Source organism: Spermophilus citellus (assembly GCF_964194105.1).
Source record: "Spermophilus citellus genome assembly, chromosome: 9".
NCBI classification, from domain to species: Eukaryota; Metazoa; Chordata; class Mammalia; order Rodentia; family Sciuridae; genus Spermophilus; species Spermophilus citellus.
Genome location: NC_138191.1, coordinates 118,975,238 through 119,002,757, shown reverse-complemented (window position 1 = coordinate 119,002,757; position 27,520 = coordinate 118,975,238). Strand labels below are relative to the sequence as shown.

The 27,520-nt window shown below is 39.3% G+C and overlaps 1 protein-coding gene and 2 long non-coding RNA genes across 9 annotated transcripts in view; 2 read left to right on the top strand and 1 right to left on the bottom strand.

The window, feature by feature from the left end:
- Window positions 1-16,615, top strand: part of PHACTR4 (phosphatase and actin regulator 4) — a 104,045-nt gene extending 87,430 nt beyond the window's left edge. For all 7 annotated transcript variants that reach the window (XM_081308403.1, XM_081308406.1, XM_081308407.1 and 4 more), the window contains 5 exons: window positions 8,100-8,155; window positions 10,353-10,414; window positions 12,201-12,338; window positions 13,415-13,491; window positions 14,602-16,615. In XM_081308403.1, coding sequence (XP_081164529.1) covers window positions 8,100-8,155; window positions 10,353-10,414; window positions 12,201-12,338; window positions 13,415-13,491; window positions 14,602-14,617 — 349 coding nt within the window. In that variant the 3' untranslated portion in view covers window positions 14,618-16,615. The remainder of the gene's footprint in view (window positions 1-8,099; window positions 8,156-10,352; window positions 10,415-12,200; window positions 12,339-13,414; window positions 13,492-14,601) is intronic.
- LOC308657003 overlaps window positions 1-27,520 on the bottom strand; it is a 195,316-nt gene that overhangs the window by 117,871 nt on the left and 49,925 nt on the right. The gene's annotated exons all lie outside the window — the stretch shown is intronic.
- Window positions 24,862-25,957, top strand: LOC308657004. Its single transcript, XR_014023830.1, has 2 exons — window positions 24,862-25,423; window positions 25,507-25,957. It is a non-coding gene; the product is annotated as an uncharacterized lncRNA (long non-coding RNA).

Below are 27,520 nucleotides of genomic sequence, written 5' to 3'. Positions count from 1 at the left end.
CACTGATTTGCTTAGGGCCTCGCTGAGTTGCTGAGGCTAGGTTTGAATTTATAATCTTCCTGCCTTAGCCTCCTGAGCCACTGGGATTACAGATGTGCGCCACCACACCCAGCCTTCGATATAATTTTTTAAAATTTTTTTTTAGTTGTAGATGGATACAATATCTTTATTTTTATTTATTTATTTTTAAGTGGTGCTGAGGATAGAACTAGGGGCTCATGCATGTGAAGCAAGCACTCCACCGCTGAGCTACAACCCCAGCCCCTTTAGTATAAATTTTAAAAATACATATTATTAAATGGGAGTTACATAATTTCTATTTCACATGTTCCAAGTAACTGCCTCCTTTCAAAAAAAAATTTTTTTTAGTTGTACATGGACATAATATCTTTATTTTTTTTGTTTATTTTTATGCAGTGCTAGGAGGCAAGGGCTTTACCACTGAGCCACAACCCCAGCTCTAAAAAAAAAAAAAATTATAAAAATAAAAAAGAGGGCTGGGGTTATGGCTCAGTGGTAGAGTGCTTGCCTAGCATGTACACCACAAAAACATAAATAAATAAAATAAAGGTATTGTATCCAACTATAACTAAAATATTAACAAAAAAGGAAAAGACAAAATCTACATATTAGACACAGTTGGATAGCCTCTAAGAATTTGGAAATTTTAAGGAACCAGATAGCACTAACTATGAGATAACATATATGGTTTTGCCAAAGTTGTTAAGAGAAGTCTGGGTGGTTCCCAGAATAGCACCTCTTTTTTCATTTTTTATTTAGCTGCTGAACCATGAAATGCAAACCTAATTAATCACACGCACATTTTTCATCATTTCTATTTCACATGTTCCAAATGTTAGTGTGTTTTTAAAGTCAACTAGAACCAAAAACAAAATGCAGACCTGCTTCCTGCATATGCAAAACTCTAAAAGTTCAGACAAATAGATGGATGTTTTCCTGGCACAGATGTTTCTCCCTGTAGAGAGAGGATAAGAAGGTGGACTCTCTCCATAAAATAATTAGCTAAGGATATCCATTAATAAAATTGTATTCTCTTCTACCTTAAACATCTTGATTATACTGTATGTGCCTCATCTAGAGACAAGTTTGGCCCTTGGTCTTCCAGTAGACATTTTTTGGATCCTGAAATCATTCTCTGAGATGTATTTTTTTAAGCATAATGGCCAGTCTGACTACTGTTGAAATTAAGGGTGATTAGGCTGGGTGTGGTGGCACACACCTGTAATCCTAGTGACTTGGGAGGCTAAGGCAGGAGGATTGCAAGTTTGAGACCAGCCTCAGGAACTAAATAAGGCCCTAAGCAAAAGAAATTAAGGGTGATAGAGAGAAGGGAAATAGAAGGCTTTTCTTTCTCTGACAGTGTCCATAACTCACAAATCACCAATCTGAAAGTGATTTGGATAGATGGGCTTCTGGGTGTGGTACCAGAAATTCTTCATAGGGAAAGGATGGTAGACTTGGCCCTTTACATTTAAGGTACAGCAATTTAATATCTGTACTTATTCATTCATTTTATTTTGAAGAAAAAAGAAATTCAGATTACAAAAATGTTGTTGTATGCCCTTCACCTAGAAGTGTTAACATTTCCATATTTGCCTTATTGATTATTGTGCTCACTCTTGCTTTATACACATAACATTCTTTTTTTCCCCTGAGCCATTTGCGAATAAATTGCAGACAATAGAATGCTTTACTTTGGCATGTTATTTCCTATGAAGAAGGACATTGTCTTATATATCCACAGAATACTTATCAAATTCAAAAAATTTAATACCAATACATTCATAGTACATCATTAATCATCCTAATAATACCTTTTTTGGGGGGTGGGGGGCAGTACCAGGGATTGAACTCAGGGGCACTCCACCACTGAGCCACATCCCCAGCCCTATTTTGTATTTTATGTAGAGTCAGGGTTTCACTGAGTTGCTTAGCCCCTCACTTTTGCTGAAGCTGGCTTTGAACTTGCAATACTCTTGCCTCAGCCTCTGAAGCCACTGGGATTATAGGTATGTGCAACCACGCATGGCTACTAATAGCTTTAATAGCATTTTAATAGCATTTATCTAATCTACCATATTGTGTTATATTTAGGTGTCATTTCTTTTTGGTGTCCTTTAATCTGAAACAATTCCTAAGCCATTTCATTTGTGTATTTTAGAGTGCCCTAAATTTGAATTTGTCTTATTTTTTCCTTATAATGAGATTCTGGTTATTCATTTTCTGCTATTCTAATTTATTTATTGTTGTCTTCCTTCTATCATTCCTATAATTTCAGCAATTCGGGATGCTGAGGCCAGAGTATCACAAATTCAATGTCAGCCTCAACTACTTAGTGAGATCCTCAACAGCTTAGTGAGACCCAGTCTCAAAATAAAACATTGGGGCTATAGCTCAGTGGTAAAATAGCCCCAGGTTCAATCCTAGTACCAAAAAATAAACAAATAAATAGAATGGGGCTGGGGGGCAGATAATAGCTCAGTGGCAGAGCACTTACTTAAGCATGCATAAGGCCCTGAGTTCTCTCCCAGCATCAGTAATGATAATGATGGTGATATGATGATGATGGTGGTGGTGGTTTGTTTAAGTTCAGGCTCTAAACAAGCAGATCTCAGGTTGGATTTAGAATACAATATTTTGTATTCTTTCCCAGTGATTTTTGTTTGTTTTGTGGTGCTAGGGATTGAACCAGGGTCTCACACACGTTGGGCAAGCATTTTGCAACTGAGTTACATTCCTTTCTCTTTGCTAGTGTTTTTGTGTGCATATTTTACATGGCACATCTATTACTTTTTTATTATAAAGATTTTCCCTATTTCCATATAGTCTTTGTAATTATTACTAATAGTCACCATATATGAGTCCATTGAATCAATATAGTATAATTAATTGAACCATAACCCTATTATTAGACATTGATTTTTATCTCTGATTTTTTTTTTGTGTGTGTGTGTGTGTGTGACTCTGATTAACTCTAAATCAGTTGTTTTCTACCTTAGCATTCATCTTTTAGGTTTGAATCACCTGTAGGCTTGAAATTAAAAAACAAGTTTTTGAGCTCAATGTCTGGAGGTGTTTGCTTTGTGATGGGGTCTAGTCATCCAGCTGGTTGTGGGATCACTTTAAGAACTACTCTACCTAGTACTAATCATTTGGATTATAGTGCTGGCATCTTTATTCCAATTTTTGGGGGGAAGGGGGATACCAGGGATTGAATTTGGGGTTTCACTGAGTTTGCTTAGTGCCTCGTGGTTGCTGAGGCTGCCTTTGAACTTGCAGTTCTCCTGCCTCAGCCTCCTGAGCTGCTGGGATTACAGGTGTACGCCACCATGCCCGGTGCTTCTCCTCAGTTTTTGTCAGAAAATTTAAATTAGTCAATATACACAGTCACTAATTCCTTCTAAATAGTAAAGTCATCTGTCAAAGTCCTGGTAAAGTCATCTCTAGTATGCCTTCATCTGTCCATATAAAGGATGGCATTGTTATTGTTATCCAGTTTTAGACTGGGCCTGCTTTCATGAAAAGCTGTTTCACTTGAAATAGCATAAGTTAAACAGTAGGACCTTGTTAACCTAATTAGCCACAGGAAAGAGGTAACTGCTCTGGCCTCTGCCAGATACCATGTCCCTTCAACTTTTGTAGGAGTGACAAATAACTAATTTCTTATTAGTTCATCCCTTGATTTTTACTAATAACTAATCAGAAGTTCATAGAAATAGAACTGGGGTTGTTTCTTAGTGGGAGAGCACTTGTCTAGCATGTGTGAGGCACTGGGTTCAGTCCTCAGCACCATATAAAAATAAAAGTATTGTGTCTATTTACAATGAAAAATATTTTTAAAAAGCCAGGTGTGGTGGAGTATGCCTATAATCCCAGCAGAATGAGGCAGGAGGATCAAGTTCAAAGCCAGCCTCAAGAAAAACAAGATGCTAAGCAACTCATTGAGACCCTGTCTCTCTCTCTTTTTTTTTTCCTCTTTTTTTTTTTTTTAAAGAAAGAGAGAGAAAAAATTTTAATGTTTATTTTTTAGTTTTCGGCGGACACAACATCTTTGTTTGTATGTGGTTCTGAGGATCGAATCCGGGTCGCATGCATGCCAGACGAGCGCACTACCACTTGAGCCACATCCCCAGCCCCGAGACCCTGTCTCTTAATAAAATACAAAATAGGGCTGGGGGTGTGACTCAGTGGTTAAATGTCCCTGGTACAAACAAACAAAAAAACTCAGAGAAGCTTGGTGTGATAGCACATACTTGAAATCATAGCAATGCGGGAGAATTGCAGATTTAAAGCCAGCCTCAGCAAAAGTGAGGTGCTAAGCAACTCAGTGAGACCCTGTCTCTACATAAAATGCAAAATAGGGATGGAGATGTGGCTCAGTGGTTAAATGCCCTGAGTTCAGGAAAGGATTTTTCATATCATGTATTTTATGAATGTCTCTTATATGAAGATTTTCAAAACTGAATAAGAAGACAATAAAAAAGGACCAGGTCAGCATGCCTGAAGTCCTGGGTTCAGTCCCCAACACTGGAAAAAAAAATGGCATAAGATTTTAACAGACACATCACCAAAGAAGATATATAGAAGGCAAATAAGCATATGAAAAGAGGCTCAACATTATTACTCATTAAGGAAATGCAAGTTAAAACCACATAATCTGAATAAGACATACAAATGGCAAACACGTATATGAAAAAATGTTCAACATCACTAATCATCAGAGTTGCAAATCAAAACCACAAGAGATATCACCTCTCACCTGTTAGGCTGGCTATTCTCTAAGAAACAAAAGACGAGTGTTGGCAAGGATATGGAGAAATTAGAACCTTTATAAACTGTTGATCGGAATGCAAATTCATGCATCCCATGTGGAAAACAGTATGGAGATTCCTCAAAAAATTAAAAATAGCCTAGTTTATGCAAGGCCCTGGAATCAGTCCCCAGCAACCCCCCCCCAAAAAAAAAAGGTTAAAAATTGAACTTCCATATTATCCAGCAGTCCATCTTCTGGGTATTTATTTGAAAAAATTAGAATCATGATCTTGGAGAGAAATCAGCGTTGCAATCCATGTTCATTGTGGCAGTATATTTATTTATTTATTTGTTTGTTTGTTGGTAGCAGTATTCTTAATAGCTGAAATATGGAGAAAACTTAAATGTTCACTGATGGGGGAGAATGGAGTAAGAAAATATAGTGTACACAGTGGAACATTCTTCAGCCTTAGAAAGAAAACAACATTGGATATACATGTATAAACCCTGAGAACATTATGCTCAGCAAAATAAGCCAATCATAGGGTTAGAAGTATGGCTCAGTGTAGAGGGTTTGCCTAGCATGAATCAGGCCCAGCACTGCAAGACAAAAAAAAAAAAAAAACAGTCACAGAAGGAGAAATGCTCTATGACCCTACTTTTTTGCGGAATTTAAAATTTTCATAGAAGAAAAAATAAAACGGTCATAGAAGCAGAGAGCAGAATAGTGTTGCCAGGTGCTCAGTGGAAGTGTATAAAATAGCTGGTCACTAGTCAATATAAAGTTTTATTTATGGATGATGAATAGTCTCTAAAGAACTACTGAACAACATTGTGTTTATAATTTTAAGTCTCTTAGGAGGCCCCATGGGGATGGTAATACATCCTTATAATCCCATTGACTCTGGAGACAGGCCAGTGTGAGCAACTTAGTGAGATCACCTCTCAAAATAGAAAAAAAAATTAAAAAGGGCTGGGGATGTAGCTCAGTGTTAGAGCACTTCTGGGGTTTAATCCCCGAAATAACCAGCAACCACTCTGTTAAGGGGTTGGATCACATATCAAACACTCTTACCAGCATCACTTCTCTTATATTTATAACTATTTTTAAGTAAAAAAAGGTTACTTCATTTAACACAAGCACCATGATACCATGACAGTCAGTCTCATAACCCAGATGGCTAAGAAGTGACTAATGGATGAATAATACCCACGACAAAGAGCATGATTCATGTTCCAGGTGGGAGAGAGTGGGACAGTTCAAGATTTTAAAAGTGCATGCAATTTAAAACTTATTGTTTATTTCTAAATATAACTATGTTTGTTTATTTTTGGACCATGGTTGACCTTGGGTAACTGAATCCCTGAAAAGCAAAAGCATGGATAAGAGAATACTACTGTAAAATAACAATTTAAATTAAAAAACAAAAAATGAGATACCACTACAAATCCACTAGGATAGCTAAAATTAAACAATTTAATAAAAGACTGGCAATACCAAGAATTACGGAGAATAAGGAGCAACTGAATTCTTACCTACTAGTTGTAGGAATGTAAAGTAGTAGAAGTACTTCAGAAAAATAGTTTGGCTGTTTCTTTAAAAATTAAACATAAAAGCTGGGCATCGTGGCACACAGCTGTAATCCCAGCACTTTGGGAGGCTGAGGTAGGAGAATTGCAAGTTCAAAGCCAGCTTCAGCAATTTAGTGAGGCCCTAAGCAACTTAGTAAGAGCCTGTCTCAAAATAAAAAAGAAAAGGGGTTAGGGATATGGCTCAGTGGTTAAGTGCCCCTGGGTTTAATCCTCAGTACTAAAAAAAAAAAGAAATTATATAATGTAAATTGTGTAGAGAATGGGTCTAGGCGTTCTCCACACAGGCAACAAAAGAGTTGAATAATTAGCAGGTAGAGCCAGACACGATGGTGCATGCCTGTAATCCCAGCAGCTCCAGAGGTTGAGGGAGGATTTCAAGTTCAAAGCCAATCTCAGCAATGTAGGAAGGCTCAAAATAAAAAGGACTGGGGATGTGATTTATTGGGTAAGAGCCCCTGGTTCAATCCCTGGTACAAAAAAAAAAAAAAAGTAGCTGAAATGCTGTCTGATAAATATTGAGATTAAAGTTAAAAAATAAATAGCTTTCTGAATTCAGAAATGACAGAAATGGGTGGGGGCTGTGGCTCAGTGGTAGCGCACTCGCCTGGCTTGTGTGAGGCACTGCATATAAATAAATAAAGGTCTATCAACAACTAAAAAATATTTAAAAGAAAAAGAAATGACAAGTTGTCATTGGTTAGTAACATCATCAGAACTATGAAAAACCTTATCAAATACTTCACAGAGAAGACAAAATCATAGAATTAACGAGAGCTAGGGATGGATACAGAAGACCCTGAGTTCAATCCCCAGCATAACTAAAAATATAATAAAATCATATAATGACAGAATATTACCTAGAAAGAGACCATCTTAAATTTCTGTGTCTCCTAAACCACTGCTTAAAAATCCAAACAGCAGCTGGTCATAGTGATTCATGCTTGTAGTCCAGCTACTTGAGAGGCTAAAGCAGAAGGTTTACTTGAGCCCAGGACAACATTATGAGATCCCATCTCAATAAAACAAACAACAACAAGTACACACACACATGCACATATATATTATATAATAAAGATTACCAGGCTGAGGTTGTGACTCAGCACAGGCCTGGCATGTGTGAGGCATTGGGTTCAATCCCCAGCACTACCCCCTCCCCAAAAAAATATAATATGATATTTTAATATGATATATAATATGATATCTGTAATATTAATACTTTCAAGTTTGTCTTTTCTTTTTTCCCCCGCTTTAATGTTAGGGATTGAACCCAGGGCATCACCTATACCAGGCAAGTGCTATCCACTAAGCTACATCTGTAGCTCTATATTAGTACTTTCTTTTTTTAATTTTTATTATTTCATTTTTTATTTTTTTGTACCAGGGATTGAACTCAGGGGTGTTTAACTACTGAGCCACATCCCTAGCCCATTTTATATTTTATTTAAAATCTTGCTGATTTCTTAGGGCCTTATTGACTTGCTGAGGCTGGTTTTGAACTTGTGATCTGGTCTCAGCGGCCCGAGCCACTGCATGTGCCATGGGCCCGACTTAGTACTTTCAATGTGGAAATTGTTTCATAAATAATCAGATAAGAAAATTAAATATATCCATTTGAAAATTATTGATTTTTTTTTTTAACTTGCTTAGGGGCTAATATAAACTATGGCCAGAAAATCATTGTAAAGAAGAGCTTTAAGTGAGATAATAAGTATCCCCATTTATCTCCCTTTTAGGAGACTGAGTCAAAGACCAACACCAGAAGAACTAGAACAACGAAATATACTGCAACGTAAGTCCAGCTATGGAAATAAAATTATGCAGATATTCTTTTATATGTCTATTATTTTAATGTACATAAAAGATAAAAGAAGTAATTGCTAAAAGGGCCAAGAAGAGAGTGTTTCAGTCTGGGAAAAATATTTTTCCCCTGTGGGAACAGAGTTCCCCCAAGCTTCCTTTGGAAGAAGCTACATGGCATTGTTTAGTATATTATGATACTGTAAAAATTTTTGCTTTAATGTTTTTACATTTTCCTCAAATTGCTTTGGGCATTTGACAGTGTATAAGAGATGTGACCCAACTTTTCTCTGTCTTCATGGAAGGAACTACGGTAGTAACTGTGCATGTGAATGAGACGTTCTTGTGCTAATAGAATCAGAGGACTTGGAATCCAATGCAAGTCCCTAGAATTGCAATTTTCCTGCTGCTTTCAGTCATTAAGACTGTCTTTACCTCCATAGCCCCTAAGTAAGACCATGTATTTAATTTGTTGTCTATGTATATAATTAACTTCCTGAAATACCATTCTAATTTAATACAGATGTGATTTGTCTTTCCAAAGTTTAGAAAAATCTCATTACTGAAGCGGTTCAGGCTTCCCTGGGATTGCTTGTTGGGATGCTTAGTCTGATCATTCCCATAATACTTTTTAGGTATACACAATTTAGTCACATAATGAATTAAAAGTGTGGGAGGCTGGGCTGGGGTTGTGGCTCAGTGAGTGCTCGCCTAGCACATTCAAGGCCCTGGGTTCGATCCTCAGCACCACATAAAAATAAATAAATAAAATGGAGGTGTTGTGTCCACCTACAAATAGATAGATAAATATATAAATAAATAATTTTGGAAGATAAATAAAGTGTGGGAGGCTTTATAAACATATTACCTGAAACTTGGTGTGATCTCTTTTATCCATTCTTAGCAGTTACTCTTTTTTTTTTTTTTAAAGAGAGAGTGAGAGAGGAGAGAAAGAGAGAAAGAGAGAATTTTTAATATTTATTTTTTAGTTCTCGGCAGACACAACATCTTTGTTGGTATGTGGTGCTGAGGATCGAACCCGGGCCGCACGCATGCCAGGCGAGCGCGCTACCGCTTGAGCCACATCCCCAGCCCCTTTAGCAGTTACTCTTGAGCAAAAATATGTAAACTTTTTTTTAAATGGTTCTTAGTGGGCTGGGGCTATAGCTCAGTAGCTGAGCAATTGCCTAGCACATGTGAGGCCCTGGGTTCAATCCTTAGCACCACATAAAAATAAACAAATAAAATAAAGGCATGCTGGCATCTACAACTACAAAAATACAAATTGGGCTGGGATTGTGGCTCAGCTGTAGAGCACTTGCCTAGGATGGGCTGGACCCAGGTTCAATCCTCAGCACCACATAAAAATAAAGGCATTGTGTTCTGTCCATCTACACCTAAAAAAAAAAATAAATTTTTTTTAGGTGCATAGTAAATATTCTGGCTTTGCAAACCATAGAATAATGGAGAATATTTTAGGTAGATATAAAACTGTTAAAAAATGTGAAGACTAGGGCTGAGGATGTAGCTCAGTAGTAGAATGCTTGCCTAGCAAACTCAGAGCCCTGGGTTTGAATTGCAGCATGATCAAAAAAAAGTAGAGACTTTTCTCTCTTTCTCTCTTCTCTCTCTTCTTTTCTCTTCTCTCTCTCTCCCCCTCACCCATCCTCTCTCTCTCTCTCCCTCCCTCCCTCTCTCCCTCCTTCCCTCTCTCCAGGGATTAAGCTTGAGCAGGAGTATTGCAAGTTCAAAGCCAGCCTTCGCAATTTACTGAGGCCCTAAGCAACTTAGCAAGGCCCTGTCTCAAAATTCAAAAAGTAAAAAGGGGTTGTGGATATGGCTCACTGGTTTAATGCACCTGGATTCAATCCTTGGTACCAAAATAAAAGAAAAAAAAAATTGTCTTGGTTAGTTGGGTGCCGGGGCACACACCTATAATCCCAACTTCTAGGGAGGCTAAAATAAGAGGGTAACTTAACACCTATAATCCCTAACTGAAAATGAAAAGTGCTAGGGATGTAGCTTAGTAGTAGAGCACTTATCTAGCATTTGTGAGACTCTGGGTTCGGTTTTCAGTACCACAAGAAAGAAAGAAAGTGAGATAGATAGATCTGTGGTATAATTACCAAAATGTTTGATAAGCAAATTGCCATTTTGAAGTAATATTCATTCTTTGTTTCTGACTGTAGCTAAAAATGAAGCTGATCGTCAGGCAGAGAAACGAGAGATTAAACGTCGGCTCACTAGAAAGGTACAGCTTCCTGTGTGATTGATTTCAATCTGCCTATTGACTTTGTCTTGAATTTGAATGACCTATTTGTGGAAATAATGAATTTGCTATATATGTAGAAAATAATACATAATTTTTCTTTGATTTTTTAATGTTTAAAACAGACCTTTACAAGGAGGAGTTTGATAATTTTTACCTTTTTGGACTTGGGATTTTGATGTATACTCTATAAAAAGTGGTGCAGTTTTGTTTTGTGTTTTGTTGTTGTTGTTGTTGTTGTATGTGTGGGAATTTTTGTTTGTGATGCTGGTAATAAAACCCAGGGCATTGCACCTGCTACGAAAGTGCTCTAACACTGAGGTACATACCCCCCAACCCCTTAAAACTTGTTGCTGTGTAGAGACAATAACAGGAGGAGAGTGTAGCATTCAGTTTTACAAAGCAAACTAATTTTTTGTTGTTGTTGTTGTTTGTTTTTTGTGGTACTAGAGATTGATCCCTGGGGTGCTCAATCACTGAACTACATCTCCAGCCCTTTTTATATTTTATTTTGAGATAGGACTTGCTAAATTGTCCAAGGTGGCCTGGAACTTTGTTTGTTTGGGGTACCAGGGATTAACCACTAAGTCACATTCCCCAGCACTTTTTTTTTTTTTAATTTTAAGATGGGTCTCACTCACAAAGTTGCCTCAGACTTCCAAGGTGCTGTTATAACAGGCATGCATCACTATGCCTGGCAAATACTACTTAAAATTTCTAAGAATCCCCAGAAGAGCAAGGGATCTAGATATTCATTTCTGGAATTATCCTCTTTCATCATTTCTCCTGGAATGGAGGAATTATCTTTGATAATTAGAGGCCATCTTCAGATTGAGCAGGTTACCTGCAATCTTAAATCAGTTTGTTAAGGAATCCTCTACTTTGTGTATTGTTGATGCTGAAATGAAATGCACAAGAGCCTTGCTACTCAAAATGTGGTCCATGGAGCGTAGCACGGTGGCACACACCTATAATCCCAGCAGCTTGGGAGGCTGAGGCAGGAGGATCACAAGTTCAAAGCCAGCCACAGCAACTTAGTGAGGACCTAAGCAAATCATCGAGAACCTGCCTCTAATTAAATATAAAAAAGGCTAGGAGGCTGGGGTAGTGGCTTAGTGGTAGAGCGCTTGCCTAGCATGCTTGGGGCACTGAGTTCGATCCCCTACACCACCTAAAAATACATAAATAAAATAAAGATATTGTGTCCACCTGCAACTAAATAAATAAATAAACAGATAAAAAAGACTAGGGATGTGGCTCAGTGTTTGAGTGCCCTTGGGTTCAACCCCCATACTAAAAAAACAAAAATGTGATCTGTGGACCACCATCATTATTATCACCTGGGGTTTTCTAAGAGATGCTTAGTGTCAGGCTCTACCCAAGACTCAATTAATAAGAGACTCCATTTTATTTATTTATTTATTCTTAAATGTTTTTGGTATTGGGGATTGAAGTCATGGCCTCAAGTATGCTAAGCTTTACCACTGAACTATACTTTCAGCCTAGAATCTACATTTTAACCAGATCCCTGGGGGGATTTGTATGTATGTTGATGTTTGAGAAGCACAGATTCTAGCAGTGTTTCTCAATCTTAGCTGTGCAGTGAAACTACTTAAAAAGAAAAAATTCTGGGGATGATACCCAAGAATTAATAATGGTGAAAGCTCCCCAGGTGATTCCAGTATTAAACAAAGTTTAGAGGCAATTTGAATGCATAAGTGATTGCTAATTCCTGGCATAGAGAACTAAAAGATTTCATTTCTTTCAGCTCAGTCAAAGGCCAACTGTGGCTGAACTACTTGCCAGGAAGATTCTGAGGTTTAATGAATATGTGGAAGTAACAGATGCTCAAGATTATGACCGGCGAGCTGACAAACCTTGGACCAAGCTGACTCCTGCTGACAAGGTAACTGTAAAACATGTAACATATTTTCTTTCATATTTGAGAGCATGCTCTCTTTTTTCTTAACTTGAAGGATGCCAGATACTAAATAAAATAAGGAACCATAAAGTTTCTAGTTTTGATATAATATTAAATTTCAAATCAAGATATAAAATCACAGGGTATACAACCAAAATCTTATACTAATGACTCCACCACCAGCATTGAAAGAAGAGGAGGAAATCCCTGCTGTATCACAAAGTGAAAAAACTAGAAGGAAACAAAATGTTTTAAATTTTGTTTTATTTATTTGTGTGCGTGTGTGTGTGTGTGTGTGTACATGCGCGCAGGCGCTATTGGAGATAGAATCCAGAGCCTGATGCATTAAAACACATTTGTTGAATGGATTTGGAGTGATATAGTTCAGTAATTACACACATTCACACATATTCATCATAGTTCCCTTTTTTTGTTGTTTGTTTGTTTGTTTTTGGCACTAGGAATTTAACTCAGGGGCACTTTTCACTGAGCCACATCCCTAACTAACCCTCCTTCCCGAACTCTTTTTTTTTTTTTTTTTTTTTTTGAGGCAGGGTCTCACAAAATTGCTGAAGGCCACCACACCAGCCCCTCTTTATCGCAAGGTTATCTCTTAGTTGCCCAGGTTGATCTGGATCTTTTAGTCTTCCTGCCTCAGCCTTCTAAGTAGCCGGTATTACAGGCTTGCACCACTGCATCTGGCACACATATTAACTTCTACAGTAGGAAAGGCATTTTTACATGCTGTGAAAAATATAAAACTATAATCTCTCTTCAGGGTTTTCAATATTTGGATTTATCTTGACATTTTAGGTTTATTGTGAGATGAATTGTGTCAGAAAATGATGTATGTTAGGTTCAGAGCTTGGCTTAATGTGATGTATGTTAGGTTCAGAGCTTGGCTTAATGTGTGGACCTGGATTTTTTTTCTTCCCTCTGTGTTGCCTGTCAGGGACTCGGTGACTCTCAAAGTTAAGCACAATAGGGAGTAGATGGCAAATCATAGTGCTATACTACAGCAGACAGAAAATGCTAAAATCTTTTTTATTTCTACCCTACAGGCTGCTATTAGAAAAGAATTAAATGAATTTAAAAGCTCAGAGATGGAGGTTCATGAAGAGAGCAAACATTTCACACGGTAAGAGCCAAAAGACCCAAAAACTATAAGCTAAGTAAAATTTACCCCAACAAACAAACATATCAGAGCTGTTTAGGTTAGAGAACTCTAGACTAAGGATGTAGATCAGGGCTAGAGCGTTTGCCTAGTATGCACAATGCCCAGCACTATCCCCTGCACCACCAAAAAAAAAAAGAGAGAGAGAGAGAGAGAGAATTCTAACATCATCAGGAGGCTGAGGCAGGAGGATCCGAGTTCAAAGCCAGCCTCAGCAACTTAGCAAGGCCCTAAGCAACTCTGTAAGGCCCTCTCAAGGCCCTAAGCAATTCTGTAAGGCCCTCTCTCTAAATAAAATAACAAAAAAAGGGCCAGGGATGTGGCTCAATCCAGTACTGGGGGGTGGAGGGAGCAGGGGTGTCGAATGTCACATGCAACTGAAGGGAATTAAGAGTGGAAAAAAAGGGGGGGGGAAGAGGGGTGAGAGGGAAAGGGAGGGGGCAGGGGATTAGCAAGGATGGTGGAATATGATGGACATCTTTATACAAAGTACATGTATGAAGACTTGAATTGGGTATCAACATACTTTATATACAAACAGAGATACGAAAAATTGTGCTCTATATGTGTAATAAGAATTGTAGTGCATTCCACTGCTGTCGTATATTTAAAAATAATAATAATGAAATCAATAAAAAAGAAAGAAAAATCATTTTTAAAAAAGTGGAAAAAAGACTTTTTTGGGGGGCGGGGTGGTTACTGGCTGTTGAACCTAGGGGTCTTTACCACTGAACTACATCCCAGCCCTTTCTATTTTTAATTTTGAGATGGGGTCTTGCTAATTGCTTAGAGCCTTGCTTAGTTGCTGAGTGTGGTCTTGAACTTGTGCTCCTCCTGCATTATAAGCATGCACCATCACACCCAGCTAAGAAACATTAAAAAAGAATATAACATTTCAGGGGCTGGGGTATAGCTCAATTGGTAAGAGGGTTTGTCTCACAAGCCCAAGGCCCTGGGTTCAATCCCCAGCACCAAAAAAATAAAAATAAAAAAGAATGTGATATTTCATTACTACTGATATAAGAAAAGTTATCTACATTATTTGGTAACCTTTCTTTTGATCATCTGTTTTAGCTACCATCGTCCATAATGCTGAAGTTTGAGAAAGGAACTAAACAACTTCTCCAAAAACCAGGACTGCTTTGCTGCTTGTTTCCAGAGTGACATTATGGAGGGAACTTTAGCACTTCCCCCGCATAGCCAGAATTGCATCCTCTGGGATCTGGTTCTGGAGTGAACAGCACTCCTATGAATGTAGCCTTCCACTGGAATGGATTCTCATGTGCTGCCCCTGGGGCAAAAGCCAACACTTCATCAGTACTTTTGAACTTTTTAATATAGCAACATTCTTGAGGGGTTTTCCCTCACCAGTCACCAAAGTTCTGAGCCACTGGCAGGTTCTGAGTTTTACTGACTTTTCCACACCCTTGCCCCAAAATTACTGCCTGTGCTGAGGCACAGTTTGCACCATTAGCCTTACCTGCCCTGCCCTAATTGTGAGACCCACTTGTATAGGCACTAAATTCCAGCCTTCAAAAATAATTGGTTGTGGGAAAATTTTCTAGAAGCCCCAGCCTTCTGGAAAAAGTGGTCCCCACTTCCAGAGGATGCCTTCTTACCACACTGGGATGTCAGTTGATAGCATTGCACTATACCTCTTGTAACACAGCAATATAGTTCTCTTCAGGCACACATGTCTGAGGGGAAGCTCAGGATCTGACATGTTCCTCCTTTTTGGCACTTGTCATCCTAATTTTTATTTTTAAATGATTTTGAAGAAGTAATGGGAACTTATGTTTTTCCTGTTCATTAAAGTCTGAGCTGCAACCAGAATGCAAGTTGGTCAAATGAGAAAGCGTGTATATTTTTTTGTATATAAAAACAAGAAAAGGCCTTAACATTAATGCCAACTTGGCAGAAAGCTGACTGGTGGTTTAAATTTTATAGGCTGTTGTACTTTTATCGTACCAAATACTGTAAATCACTTCAACCAGTAGTAAAGCAGAGTTGTAGACATGCTGGGTGAGAACTTGTTTGGTGTCAGCCCCCACACTTCCAACCAGAATCACAGCAAGATCCTAAGGGATGTGGGGTGCTACATGGGAAAATGTCTTTGGAGAACCACAAAGGAGGGGCATGTTATGGCTCACTGCCCTTCTCAAAGTGCCGTTTGCCCTCTCCTGCTGCACATTCCCTCTTCACTCTAACACTATTCTCCTGGCATTCTCTGGCAGCTTAACTCACTGTTCCTTTTCTACGCTGTAGCCAGCGTTTTTGGTGCCTAGGAATTGGCTTAGTCCCACCTCATTTTGTAATTGTAATATATGTTAGTATAATTTCCTAAAATAAAAAGTTTGGTTATCCTATTTCCTTCTTTTTTTTTTTGGTGGTGGTGACGGGGGGATTCGGGATTGAACCCAGAGGTGCTTTACCCCTGAGCTACATCCCTAGCTCTTTTTATTTTATTTTTTTTATTGTGAGACAGGGTTTCACTAAGTTGCTTATGCCCTTGCTAAGTTGCTGAGGCTTGTCTTGAACTTGGGATCCTCCTGTTGCTGGGATTACAGGTATGCACCCCTGGGCCTGGTTCTTTTTCATTTAAATTAATTAAATGGACATTTCATTTAAACGGACTGGGCTAGTTTGGTCTCAGTAACCACACTGAAATCATATGCAAGTTTATTTTATTTGCAGTGCTGGTGATTGAAACCAGGGCCTTGCACATGACTGGCATGCACTCTACCACTAAGCTGTACTTTTTTTGTGTGTGTGTGTGGTACTGGGGATTGAATCCAGGACCTCATGTTGTATGCTAAGCAAGCGCTCTACCACTGAGCCTCATCCCACTTAGTATCTCCCTCTTTATTCCTATTCACACTGTAAGTGGAAGAAAGAGACAGTTTTTATTTAACTGATGAATGTGGACTTTTTTCTTCACTGTGATGTTTAGGAAATTGTAGCTGTTTTATAGGTTTCTTTCTGATGTCTTGTCATTTGTTCTTGGTTTTTCGTTTGTTTCTTTGTTTTGGTACTAGAGATTGAACCCAAGAGTGCTTTACCACTGAGCTACATGCCCAGCCCTTTTTTTTTTTTTTAAAGAAAGAGTGAGAGGGAGAGAGAGAGAGAATTTTTAATATTTATTTTTTAGTATTTGGTGGACACAACATCTTTGTTTGTACGTGGTGCTGAGGATCGAACCCGGGCCGCACGCATGCCAGGTGAGCGTGCCACCGCCTGAGCCACATCCCCAGCCCTGCCCAGCCCTTTTTTATTTTTTATTTATTTTTTGTGGTGCTGGGGATTGAAACCAGGGCCTCGTGCATACGAGGCAAGCACTCTATCAACTAAGCTATACCCCTAGTCCCCCTTTTTTATTTTTTGAGACAGGGTCTCACAAAGTTGTTGAGGACCACATTAACTGCAGTCCTCCTGTCTCAAGCTCCTGAGTCACTAGGATTACAGGTGTGTGATACCATGCCCAGCATCTATCATTTTCTGTATGTAATTTTTGAGTAGATTTTTCTTCTTTCATGTTCACATCAGATTTGCTGAAGAATGAGAACATCAGGTCAAAACAAAAAAGTCAAAGTGAATTTACAAGGTAGTATTTTCTCTCTGTGTAGGGATTGGGGTGGGAGTTGGAGTTCTCAATTACTGTCAAAGGTTTTATAAAGGCTATGGAACAATACTAGATCTACATCTCTTTGAAGTTCATTAGCATTTGGAGTAATTGAGGTAAAATCATGAGAATTCTACTAAGTCTGTTAGAGGTCTGGGTATATGGTGGTCACAGATAAACTGCTAACTTGACTCTTAACCATCCTGTCTTGTTGGTTTGGGAACTGCTTGGCATGTGCCTGCATTCTCTGACTTGAAATGACATTTTCAAACCCTTCTTTGACTGCCTTTCTTTCCCTTAATGTGCCAAGCTTAAGACAAAATTTGATTCCTGAGCTACTTGTCTGCCTTCTATGTGCCATCCAAGGATTCTGATTGATCTTTCATCTCATTTGTGTTGTTTAGAAACAAGATACTTTGGGTGTAAAATGTGTTCAATTGTTTATTTAGTTTTTATGTAAATAAAAATGGATTTGTGTTCCCTTTCTGTGTAAATGTGAAGTTCACAATCATAATGTAAAAGAAGAAATAAAAGCTGTGTGTTGTACTTCAAGATGCTGCCCTGATGTACAGAATCTCCATGTAAAATAAATAATTGCATTGTATATCAGTCTTACCATCAATATTAATTATTAAAATATGTTAGAAGTTTAAAATGCCAAGCCTTCTGGAATGTGTTATTTATTTTTTATGCTCTATTCCAAAAGATGAAAGCCTGCTTAAAAATTATATCCAAGAGGCTGGGATTATAGCTTAGTGGTAGAGCACTTACCTAGCATGTGTTTGCCCTGAATTCAATCCCTAGCACCACAAAAATAACAGGTAAACAAAGCCAAAAAAAAAAAAAATTTTTTTTTTTTTCAGTACTGGGGATTGAACCTAGGGGCACTTAAGCCACTGAGACACATTTCCAGCCCTTTTTTATTTAGAGACCAGGTCTCCCTAAGTTGCTTAAGGCCTCTATAAATTGCTGAGGTTGGATTCAAACTCATCCTCCTGCCTCAGCCTCTAGAGCCACTGGGATTACAGGCATGTGCCACTGCACCTGGCAAACCCAAAATATTGCTAATTACCCTATGTGAGAAGTAGGTGATGGGGAAGAAATAACCATAAGGATGTCAAATGTAGCCAGAGGTGAGAGTCAGTCACGTTTGTGTCTGCACAAACCCCAAAAAAAACAGCCAATTGTGACAGCATTGCACTAAGCATCTGTCCTGTGTAGCCCACCCCTAGCCAGTTAGTGATATATGCATTTTACCAGTGAAGAAACTTAAGATGGCCAAGTGCTATGCTATGGTGCATGCCTGTAATCCCAGCCATTTCGGATGCTAAGACTTGAGGATCAGAAGTTCAAGGGTAGGGCTGGGGATGTGGCTCAAGCGGTAGCACGCTCGCCTGGCATGTGTGCGGCCCGGGTTCGATCCTCAGCACCACATACAAACAAAGATGTTGTATCTGCCAAAAAACTCAAAAATAAATATTAAAAAAAAAAAAAGTTCAAGGGTAGTCTCAACAACTTATGGAGACCCTATGTAAAAAATAAAAAGGGCTGGGGATTTGGCTCACTGGTTAAGCGCCCCTGGGTTCAATCCCTAGTACCAAAAGAAAAACTAAGATGAAGTTGCTTCCTGAGGTCAAAGCAATTATGTAATCATTCTTTGCACATATTTGAAGACAAGCACTTGTATTCCAACTGATGCCTTCATAAGGATTTACTAAATGTGGGCCACATATAATTGGACCTCCAGCTGACATCACAAGAGGACAACTGGTTCTTCCTGTACTCTTGGCAAACCACCCAGTTTAATACAGGTGGCCTCAGCAATGACTCACTTTGTACTCCTCACTTCAGAGTCTAGCCTTGTTTAGCACATTATCCTTTATCAAGGAGTAAAGAAACAGAACTGCTCCCAGATTTTCCTTTTACTCACCATCAAAAGAGACCTCGAATTGCCACTGCATGTTTGAGGTTAAACTCCCTCCAAAAGACTATTTGGACCTTGAGATCTTGTCTGGAGGTTCTAGCAGGGGAGCACAGCTACCCTTGACCTAAAAAACATCCTTCTCTATCAGGGAAAGTTGTCCTCCTTCACCCAGCACACAGCTTTTGGAGGGACACACGTGGAGCTGTGAGGGTGAAATGGAACATCCACCTAGCCATCCAGATAAGCCAAATCAACCCTGGTGATCAATGTCACAGCCAGATCGCCTTCACATCCCGAAAGACTACTTGGAAAGAGTACATTGCCCAGTGGTTGCAGAAAAAGAGAATGAATTTTGGGTTTTTGTGGATTTAGATGACTACTCCAGAAGAGGGGGTTTTTGGAAAACCATAATCAGAAAGGGCAGGTCCAGTGGATACTGAATGGACAGGGAATCTTGTAAAAGACTGTACAACAAAGGAAAGCATAGCTGGACACTGTGGCACATGCGTGTATCCCAGCAACTCAGAAAACTGAGGCAGGAGAATGGCAAGTCAAGTCCAACCTCAGTAGCTTTGCAAGACCCTGTCTCAAAAAAAAAAAAAAAAAAGACTGGAGATGTAGCTCAGTCGTAAATCACCCTGGGTTCAATTCCAGTACTAAAAATAAAAGAACTTTTTGTCTTCAGTGTATCCCTGAAGACAAAATAGCCTAAAACACTGCTTCAGGATCCAGGAAGCAAGAAGGGAACCACCAATAACCTGGACCTCTTGCGCCATCTATTGCCTTGTGTGGATATTGTTTATTTCTTCCCCCAAATGCTGCCCCCCAAAGCAGTGTTCTGACAGGAACCAACACAATTTCCCTGTATCTGTTTCTTAGGACACACCCCTTTTTTAATGTTTATCTTCTTCCTATTCTCTCCGCCCCCTCAAAAAAATAATCCCTTGAAACTCCTTTTTTTTTTTTAAGGAATTGTCCACATACTTTTTTAAAACATTTTTTTTTAGTTGAGCCCAATACCTTTATTTTATTTATTCATTTTTATGTGGTGCTGAGGGTTGAACCCAGCACCCTGCACGTGCCAGGCGAGTGCTCTACCGCTGAGCCGCAGACCCAGCCCCTGTCCACATACTTTTTTTTTTTTTTAGAATTCTATTTTTTTTTTTTTTGAGAGAGAGAATTTTAATATTTATTTTTTAGTTTTCGGCAGACACAACATCTTTGTTTGTATGTGGTGCTGAGGATCAAACCCGGGCCGCATGCATGCCAGGCGAGCGTGCTATCGCTTGAGCAACATCCCCAGCCCCGTCCACATACTTTTTAAAAATATAAATATATTTCTTTGGTTGTAGTTGGACACAATATCTTTATTCCAAACATTTAGTTTTATGTGGCGCTGAGGATAGAACCCAGGGCCCTGCGCGTGCTAGGTGAGCACTCTACCACTGAGCCACAATCCCAGCCTGTCCACATACTTTTTTAAAAAATATTTTTTCTAGTTGTTGATGGATCTTTATTTTTATTTATTTACATGCAGTGCTGAAACTCGAACCCAGTACCTCATACATGCTAAGCAAGCACTCTACCACTGAGCCACAACCCCATACCCTTTGAAACTTTTTAAATTATTACCCTGGGGCTGGGGATGTGGCTCAAGTGGTAGCGCGCTCTCCTGGCATGCGTGCGGCCCCGGGTTCGATCTTCAGCACCACATACAAAGATGTTGTGTCCGCCGATAACTAAAAAATAAATATTAAAAAAAAAATTTCTCTCTCTCTCTCTCTCTCTCCTCTCTCACTCTATCTTTAAAAAAAAATAAAAAATAAAAAATAAATAAATTATTACCCTATCTTCTGCTTTTCCTGCACTCCCTTCACATAATCTGCTCTAACATTAAACTTAGGTTCCTATGTAGTACAAGCAGTTGAGCTAAATTATTGACAAGCAGGGGGAAAAGAAGTGATGGATTCAGTATGAAGGTACATGCTTGTAATTCTACCCACTCAGGAGGCTGAGGTAGGTGGCTCTTAAATTTAAGGCCAGCCTCTGCCACTTAAACCCTGTTTCAATTTAAAGGGCTGGAGGTTAGAGGGCTCAGTGATAGAGAGCCACTGAGTTTAATCCCCTGTAACATAAAAAGAAAAAATAAAAGTGACAGAGAAATCAACTGAACAGGTTTCTTGGCATCAATTTATGACCTCTGGTCTATACACACTACTTTCCCTATCTAAAGTCATGTTTGTTCAACTCATTAAAATCTAAACAGAATCTGAACTAGAATGCCTTTCTATAAGGTCTAGTGATTTCTCAGTCACCTGTTATGTTCTGAAGCTTATTTTCAGTTCATCTACTGTCTAGTCTGCGGTATTTGAGGGCTTGAGCCACATCCAAGTCTTGGCTTCTGAGTCAAACACTGACTTGTTTGTCCTCTGATCATGCTTTCTATGTCCTGTCATTTTCTTCCCTGACCACATTCCCCCAACCCTCCAACCCCAACGCCCGTACTAAGGATTGAATCCACTAACCTACATCCACTAACCTACATCAGGAGCCCTTTTTGTTTTTATTTTGAGACAAGGTCTTGCTACATTGCTAAGGCTGGACTCAAACTTTCCAGACTTCTGAGTAGCTGGGATTACTGGTGTACACGAGCTTCAGCTGCCTTTTTGGTTAAAATTCATGTAGAAATGTATGACCTCCTATTGTGAATGTTGTTTTGGTTTAAGTGAGGAAGAATAGGCAGTCTAATGCAGACATGTAGTTGGAAAAGATGTCAGCCATTTTTCAAGTAAATATTACTCCATGATAAAATGTAGCATTTTAATTCACAATTCAATCATGTAAATTATTTTTCTAGCATGAATTACTGTGCTTTTATTTTGTTTTGGGGGGTACTGGAGATTGAACTCAGGTGCACTCAACCACTGAGCCACATCCCCAGCCCTTTTTTTTTTTTTTTTGTATTTTATTTAGAGACAGGGTCTCACTCAGTTGCTTAGCACCTAGCTGTTGCTGAGGCTGGCTTTTGAACTCCTTATCCTCCTGCCTCAGCCTCCAGAGCTGGGATTACAGGTGTGTGCCACTGTATCCAGCTCAACCATTGAGTTTTTGTATGCAGGAAGTGTTTTATGCTTACTTTTCACCTGTCACACAAAATATTACAGATAGATATTCAATGTCTGAGAATTAAAAATAATTTTTACATTCTCATCAAGAACAATTAAAGGTGAAACTTACTTTTTTTTTTTGGTAGGGAGCATTGCATCCAGGAGCAATTTACCGCTGAACTATAACTCCAGTACTTTTTTTAAATTTTGAGACAGGGTCTCATTAAATTGTTTAGGGCCTTACTAAATTGCTGAAGCTGTCCTTGAATTTGCAATCCTCCTACCTCAGTCTAGCCTCACTGGGATTACAGGCTTGCCCTACCATGCCTGACCCTGTCTCACATCTTAAAATCTGGGAAATCATACTAATGTTTTAGAATTGTTATGATAGCAAAATAATAAATGTATAGCACTCAGAGCAAAAGGAGAAATACCATCAACCTTTTTTAGTCAATATACCTTGGATGTGATGGCTGTCAACTTATCTAACAATACACAAAATTCTATCATTTTTTTTTTTTTTTTTGCAGTGCTGAATAACAAACTCAGGACCTCTTGCATAAAAAGCACTCTACCACTGATATACACCCCCAGCCCTGTAAATATGTATCTTCAGGATTCTCTTCTTGCCTACACCTTTGTATTAGTAGGGTTTTGTTTGTGTGTGGTATATGCATAAAAAATTTACCATATTAACCAGATTTTTTTGTTTTGTTTTTTAGTTTTAGGTGGACACAATATCTTTATTTTATTTTTATATGGTGTTGAGGATCGAACCCAGCCAGGCGAGCGTGCTACCGCTTGAGCCACATCCCCAGCCCCAGATGGGTTTTTTTGTTGTTGTTTGTTTCTTTGGGTTTTTTCCCCCAACCCACCTCATAATAGGAATCAAATCCAGGCCCTGGGGCTGGGGATGTGGCTCAAGCGGTAGCGCGCTCGCCTGGCATGTGTGCGGCCCGGGTTCGATCCTCAGCACCACATACAAACAAAGATGTTGTGTCTGCCGAAAACTAAGAAATAAATAAATATTAAAAAAAAAAAAAATCCAGGCCCTTACCCTACCACTGAAATACACCTTCAACCTCCATTTTAACGAGTTTTTCAGTTCACTACCATTAATTACATACCCATTATTGTGCATAGGAAGTATTTAATTTTAGCCAATTCATATAGAAGCAATTCTTTCCAGTATAAATCAAATGTTTCTTTCACATGCGAAAGGGCAGATCCAATTCCTTTTGAGACTTCTTGTGTTTTTCTTTTCCTATTTTGCATAGTTGTTCCTATTCGTTTATGTGCCAGTTTCTCTACAGACAGAACGAACCAACTGAAGTAAACTTTCGAGAAGTAAACTTTCTATTTGTTATGAAAGTTTCCAGCTACACACCCACAAACTTGTTTCTATAACTTACATTACCCAGCAAGATCCCGCGCGAGGGCTCTAGTATCGCGAGAAGCCTAAAATCCCGGTAGGATTGTAGTTTAACCTCAGAAGATCCCAGCAGCCTTAGCGAATTTCCAATGCCCTATATGCTAGTCGTTGCGCAGGCGCAATATGCCTACCTCGACTTCCGGTCCCTCCTGGGTATAAATACAGATGCTTTGGCGTAGTCGGTCTTTTTGAGCTACACTACGGTTCAGGGCTGTTTGGGTTGGTAAGTGCTTGTACCCGCGTGGTTCCTCGGCCTGATCTGTTACTTTGGGTAGGCGTTCAACATTCCCTGAGGATCATGTTTAGAGGGATTGCCTTTAGCTGCATCCACTCAAACTACATTTAGGCATGCGATGGGGCTGAGCAGGATGTGGGCCGCGCAGCCCCAGAAGCTTTTAAGGACTGCTATGCGGGTGTCGGAGACGACTAAGGCACAGCGTTAATTGCTGCCTGGTACATGATTCGGAAAAGAACTGCACATAGACGTTTCGTTCCCTATCCGCGTTTAAAAAATTTTCCAAATTTCGGGCTGGGGTTGTGGCTCCATGGCGGAGCGCTTACCTAGGATGCGTGAGGCACTGGATTCGATCCCCAGCACCATATTTTTAAAAAGAATTAAATAAAGGCATAAAAGGAAAAAATGTATTCAGGGCTAAGGTTGTGGCTCAGCGGTAGAGCGCTCGCCTAGCACATGCAAGGCCCTGGTTTCGAAGTATGCAAGAAAAAAGTTTCGTGGCAGGCTTCTTGTAGCCCTACAATTTGTTTTTTTATTATTGGGGCAGTTTAGCGGTACTAAATGTTTTGTCGCTTAATTATGAGATGACTTTTTTTTTTCTTCCTTTGTGGGGCTGGGGATTGAACCCAGTGCCGCTATCAACTAGAAACTAATAATTGATACAGTGTTTTGTAAGTTAAATGAATTAGAGTGACGGTCCAACGTGGATACTCTCGGGAGGTCACTCTCCCCGGGCTCTGTCCAGGTGGCATAGGGGAGCATAGGGCTCTGCCCCGTGATGTACAGTCCCTTTCCACAACGTTGGAGATGAAGCTGGGCTTTGTGTCTGCACCTGCATATTCCTACGACTTCTCAGAGTCTGTGGACTGTGACTGAGGAGACAAACCATGCAGGAAACAAAGTATTTTTGATTAGTCCCTTGTTTATGGTAGATCTGCTTTAACCGTTTACTCTATTGATAAGTGAATGCTTTGTTTTGCAGATTCATGATTCCAAATACTTCTTGCTTGGGTAAGTAGCTGATGGATTGTTTTTAACAATGTATGCTCATGTTTGTGAAGATTGCTAAGGTATCACATTTTATTTGTTTGAGGAGAGGGTTCTATTTAAAAGTGAAAAGACTTAAAATGGAGTTCAAAGACTAGTTTGGGATTCACTAAAAGCAGTTTCAATCTATCTACAGGTATGGTCAGAGGTGAGAAAAATTAAAGCACATAAGGATGTTAGGACTGTTGGCATTTGTTAGGTATTCCAAACTCCACAGTACTCAAGCATTCCAACGTGGATAACCCGGGAGGTCACTCTCCCCGGGCTCTGTCCAGGTGGCATAGGGGAGCATAGGGCTCTGCCCCGTGATGTACAGTCCCTTTCCACAACGTTGGAGATGAAGCTGGGCTTTGTGTCTGCACCTGCATATTCCTACGACTTCTCAGAGTCTGTGGACTGTGACTGAGGAGACAAACCATGCAGGAAACAAAATTAGTCCCTTGTTTATGGTAGATCTGCTTTAACCGTTTACTATATTGATAAGTGAATGCTTTGTTTTGCAGATTCATGATTCCAAATACTTCTTGCTTGGGTAAGTAGCATATCTAGCATACTAAAATTTTTTAATTAGACTAAGATCTTCAGGATTCTAATCTTGAGTTTATTTTCATTCAGGAGAAGAAGAGCAATATTCAACTTCAGCTGTTAACCTGATAACTTGATTTGGGATCCTTTAATCAGACGTAAGAATGGTAATTATTATTAAGAGTTTGAAAATCATCTCTTAACACAATTTGCATTCCTAGACAATTGTTATCCCAGATTTAAACCTTGACTGCTGACAGAGGCTACCCAGTTCACCAAGTATTCCTGGAAATTAAGGAATTTAAGAAAGCACGGGGGTGAAGTTAAAATTTGTCGTGGTGACTAAGAATATTTGGCATTTTCCAAATTCCAAACAAGACCAGTCATGTTTTCTAACAAATGGACTGCAGAAGAACATGTTGGTATATCTTGAGCAAGATTCATTATGATTTCCATTTTATACTGTTTGTAATATATCTAACAGATATCTGAGGCAAGTTAATGTGCATTGAAATTAAAAAAACTTGTGAATTGAAATAAATGACTGCATGTTTGTGTGATTCTTTTTCATGTAGCATTGTTGGGCTTCAGCCAAATTGAATGGTGCTAGTTAACTTTGTTAGATTTCACTGTGGGGTTAACTTAAAAGTAGTATAAGGTCACAAGATCAAGTCCCAGGTTTTTCCCTTCTACCATTTATTTCTTGGGAAAATACATGTTTTTATACATCTCTCCCCACCCATGTATGGAAAAAAACAGCTTAAGAGATGAATAGTCCATGTGTGCAGCTAGTGTACTTGCTCTATGCTCCTTCCTGAGAGCTTGAAATTGTTGGCCTGCTTCATCATGTTAGAAAGTTAAGTCACAATGGAAACCTGGTCAAGTATCTTGGTTGCCAGCAGTGTGGGAAGATCAGATGGACCAGAGGGAAACCATCTAGAAGGTAAGATTTGAGGTCACTAGGAACAGGGTTGGTTGTGTGAGTTGTATTTCTGTCGGCCATCCCTGAGTTCATCAGGGAAGAGCTTTGAGGGTAGGTGCTAGTTAACACATGGTTATACAACTACCATAGCGGCAGTAGAAGTGATTCCCCCCCCCATTAATTAAGATAATTTCTCATGGGCTGGGGATTTGGCTCAAGCGGTAGTGCCCCAGGTTCAATCCTCAGCACCACATACCAACAACGATGTGTCCGCCGAGAACTAAAAAATATTAAAAATTCTCTAGAAAAAGAATTTTTAAAAAAAAATAATTTCTCACTCAGTGCTACAGTTACTGCCTAGCATATATGAGGTGCTAAATTTTATCCCCAGTGCCTCAAAATCAGACAGTAGCATTTGTGCCATCTAGGTACATATTTCTGCTTTCATAAGGCTGACCAAATACAACTGCCTGAGGATTCTCCGTAGGTGGCTACCAATTTCCTGTTTTTTGAGGAAGCCAGATGAGCCTTCTATTGGAGGACATTCCTTAGTTCAACTTGGTTGAGCAACTACTGGAATGCAGTAGTTGCTCACTAGTTTTTCTCAACAGATTATTGAGGGCTTTAAATTTTTCAGTCACTTGGTGACTACAGTGCATTTTTCTCCTGAGGAAGTATATGAGACATCTATGTTCTGTTGAGCCCCACTGTTGTAAAGGTCAGCTTGCAACACTAGAATTTCTAGTTGGCTCTTCTGGGCATTTTCTGAGTGTATTGTTACTTGAGTGGGTTTGATTTCACCATCAGCTGTCGATGTGGCCATGGAAGACTTTGTCTCAGTTCCCTCATTTGTCTTGCAGGGTCATAACAAGGATTCCCCTCAACTCTTATTTCCCCACATAAACATACCTGGGGCTAAATTTAAGGGCACTTAACCCCGGAGACAGGATCTGGTTAAATTGCTGAGACTGGCCTTGAATTTGAGATCCTCTTCCCTCCATCTTCTGAGTTGCTAGGATTATAGACACACACTGCCATGCCAGCCCCACGTTTCTTACATTTTTTAATATGCTTATGATAACACCTGTAATTCCAGTGGCTTGAGAAACAGCAGGATCACAAGTTTGAGGCCAGCCTCAGCAATGGGTGAGGCACTAAACAACTTAAGACCCTGTCTCAAAA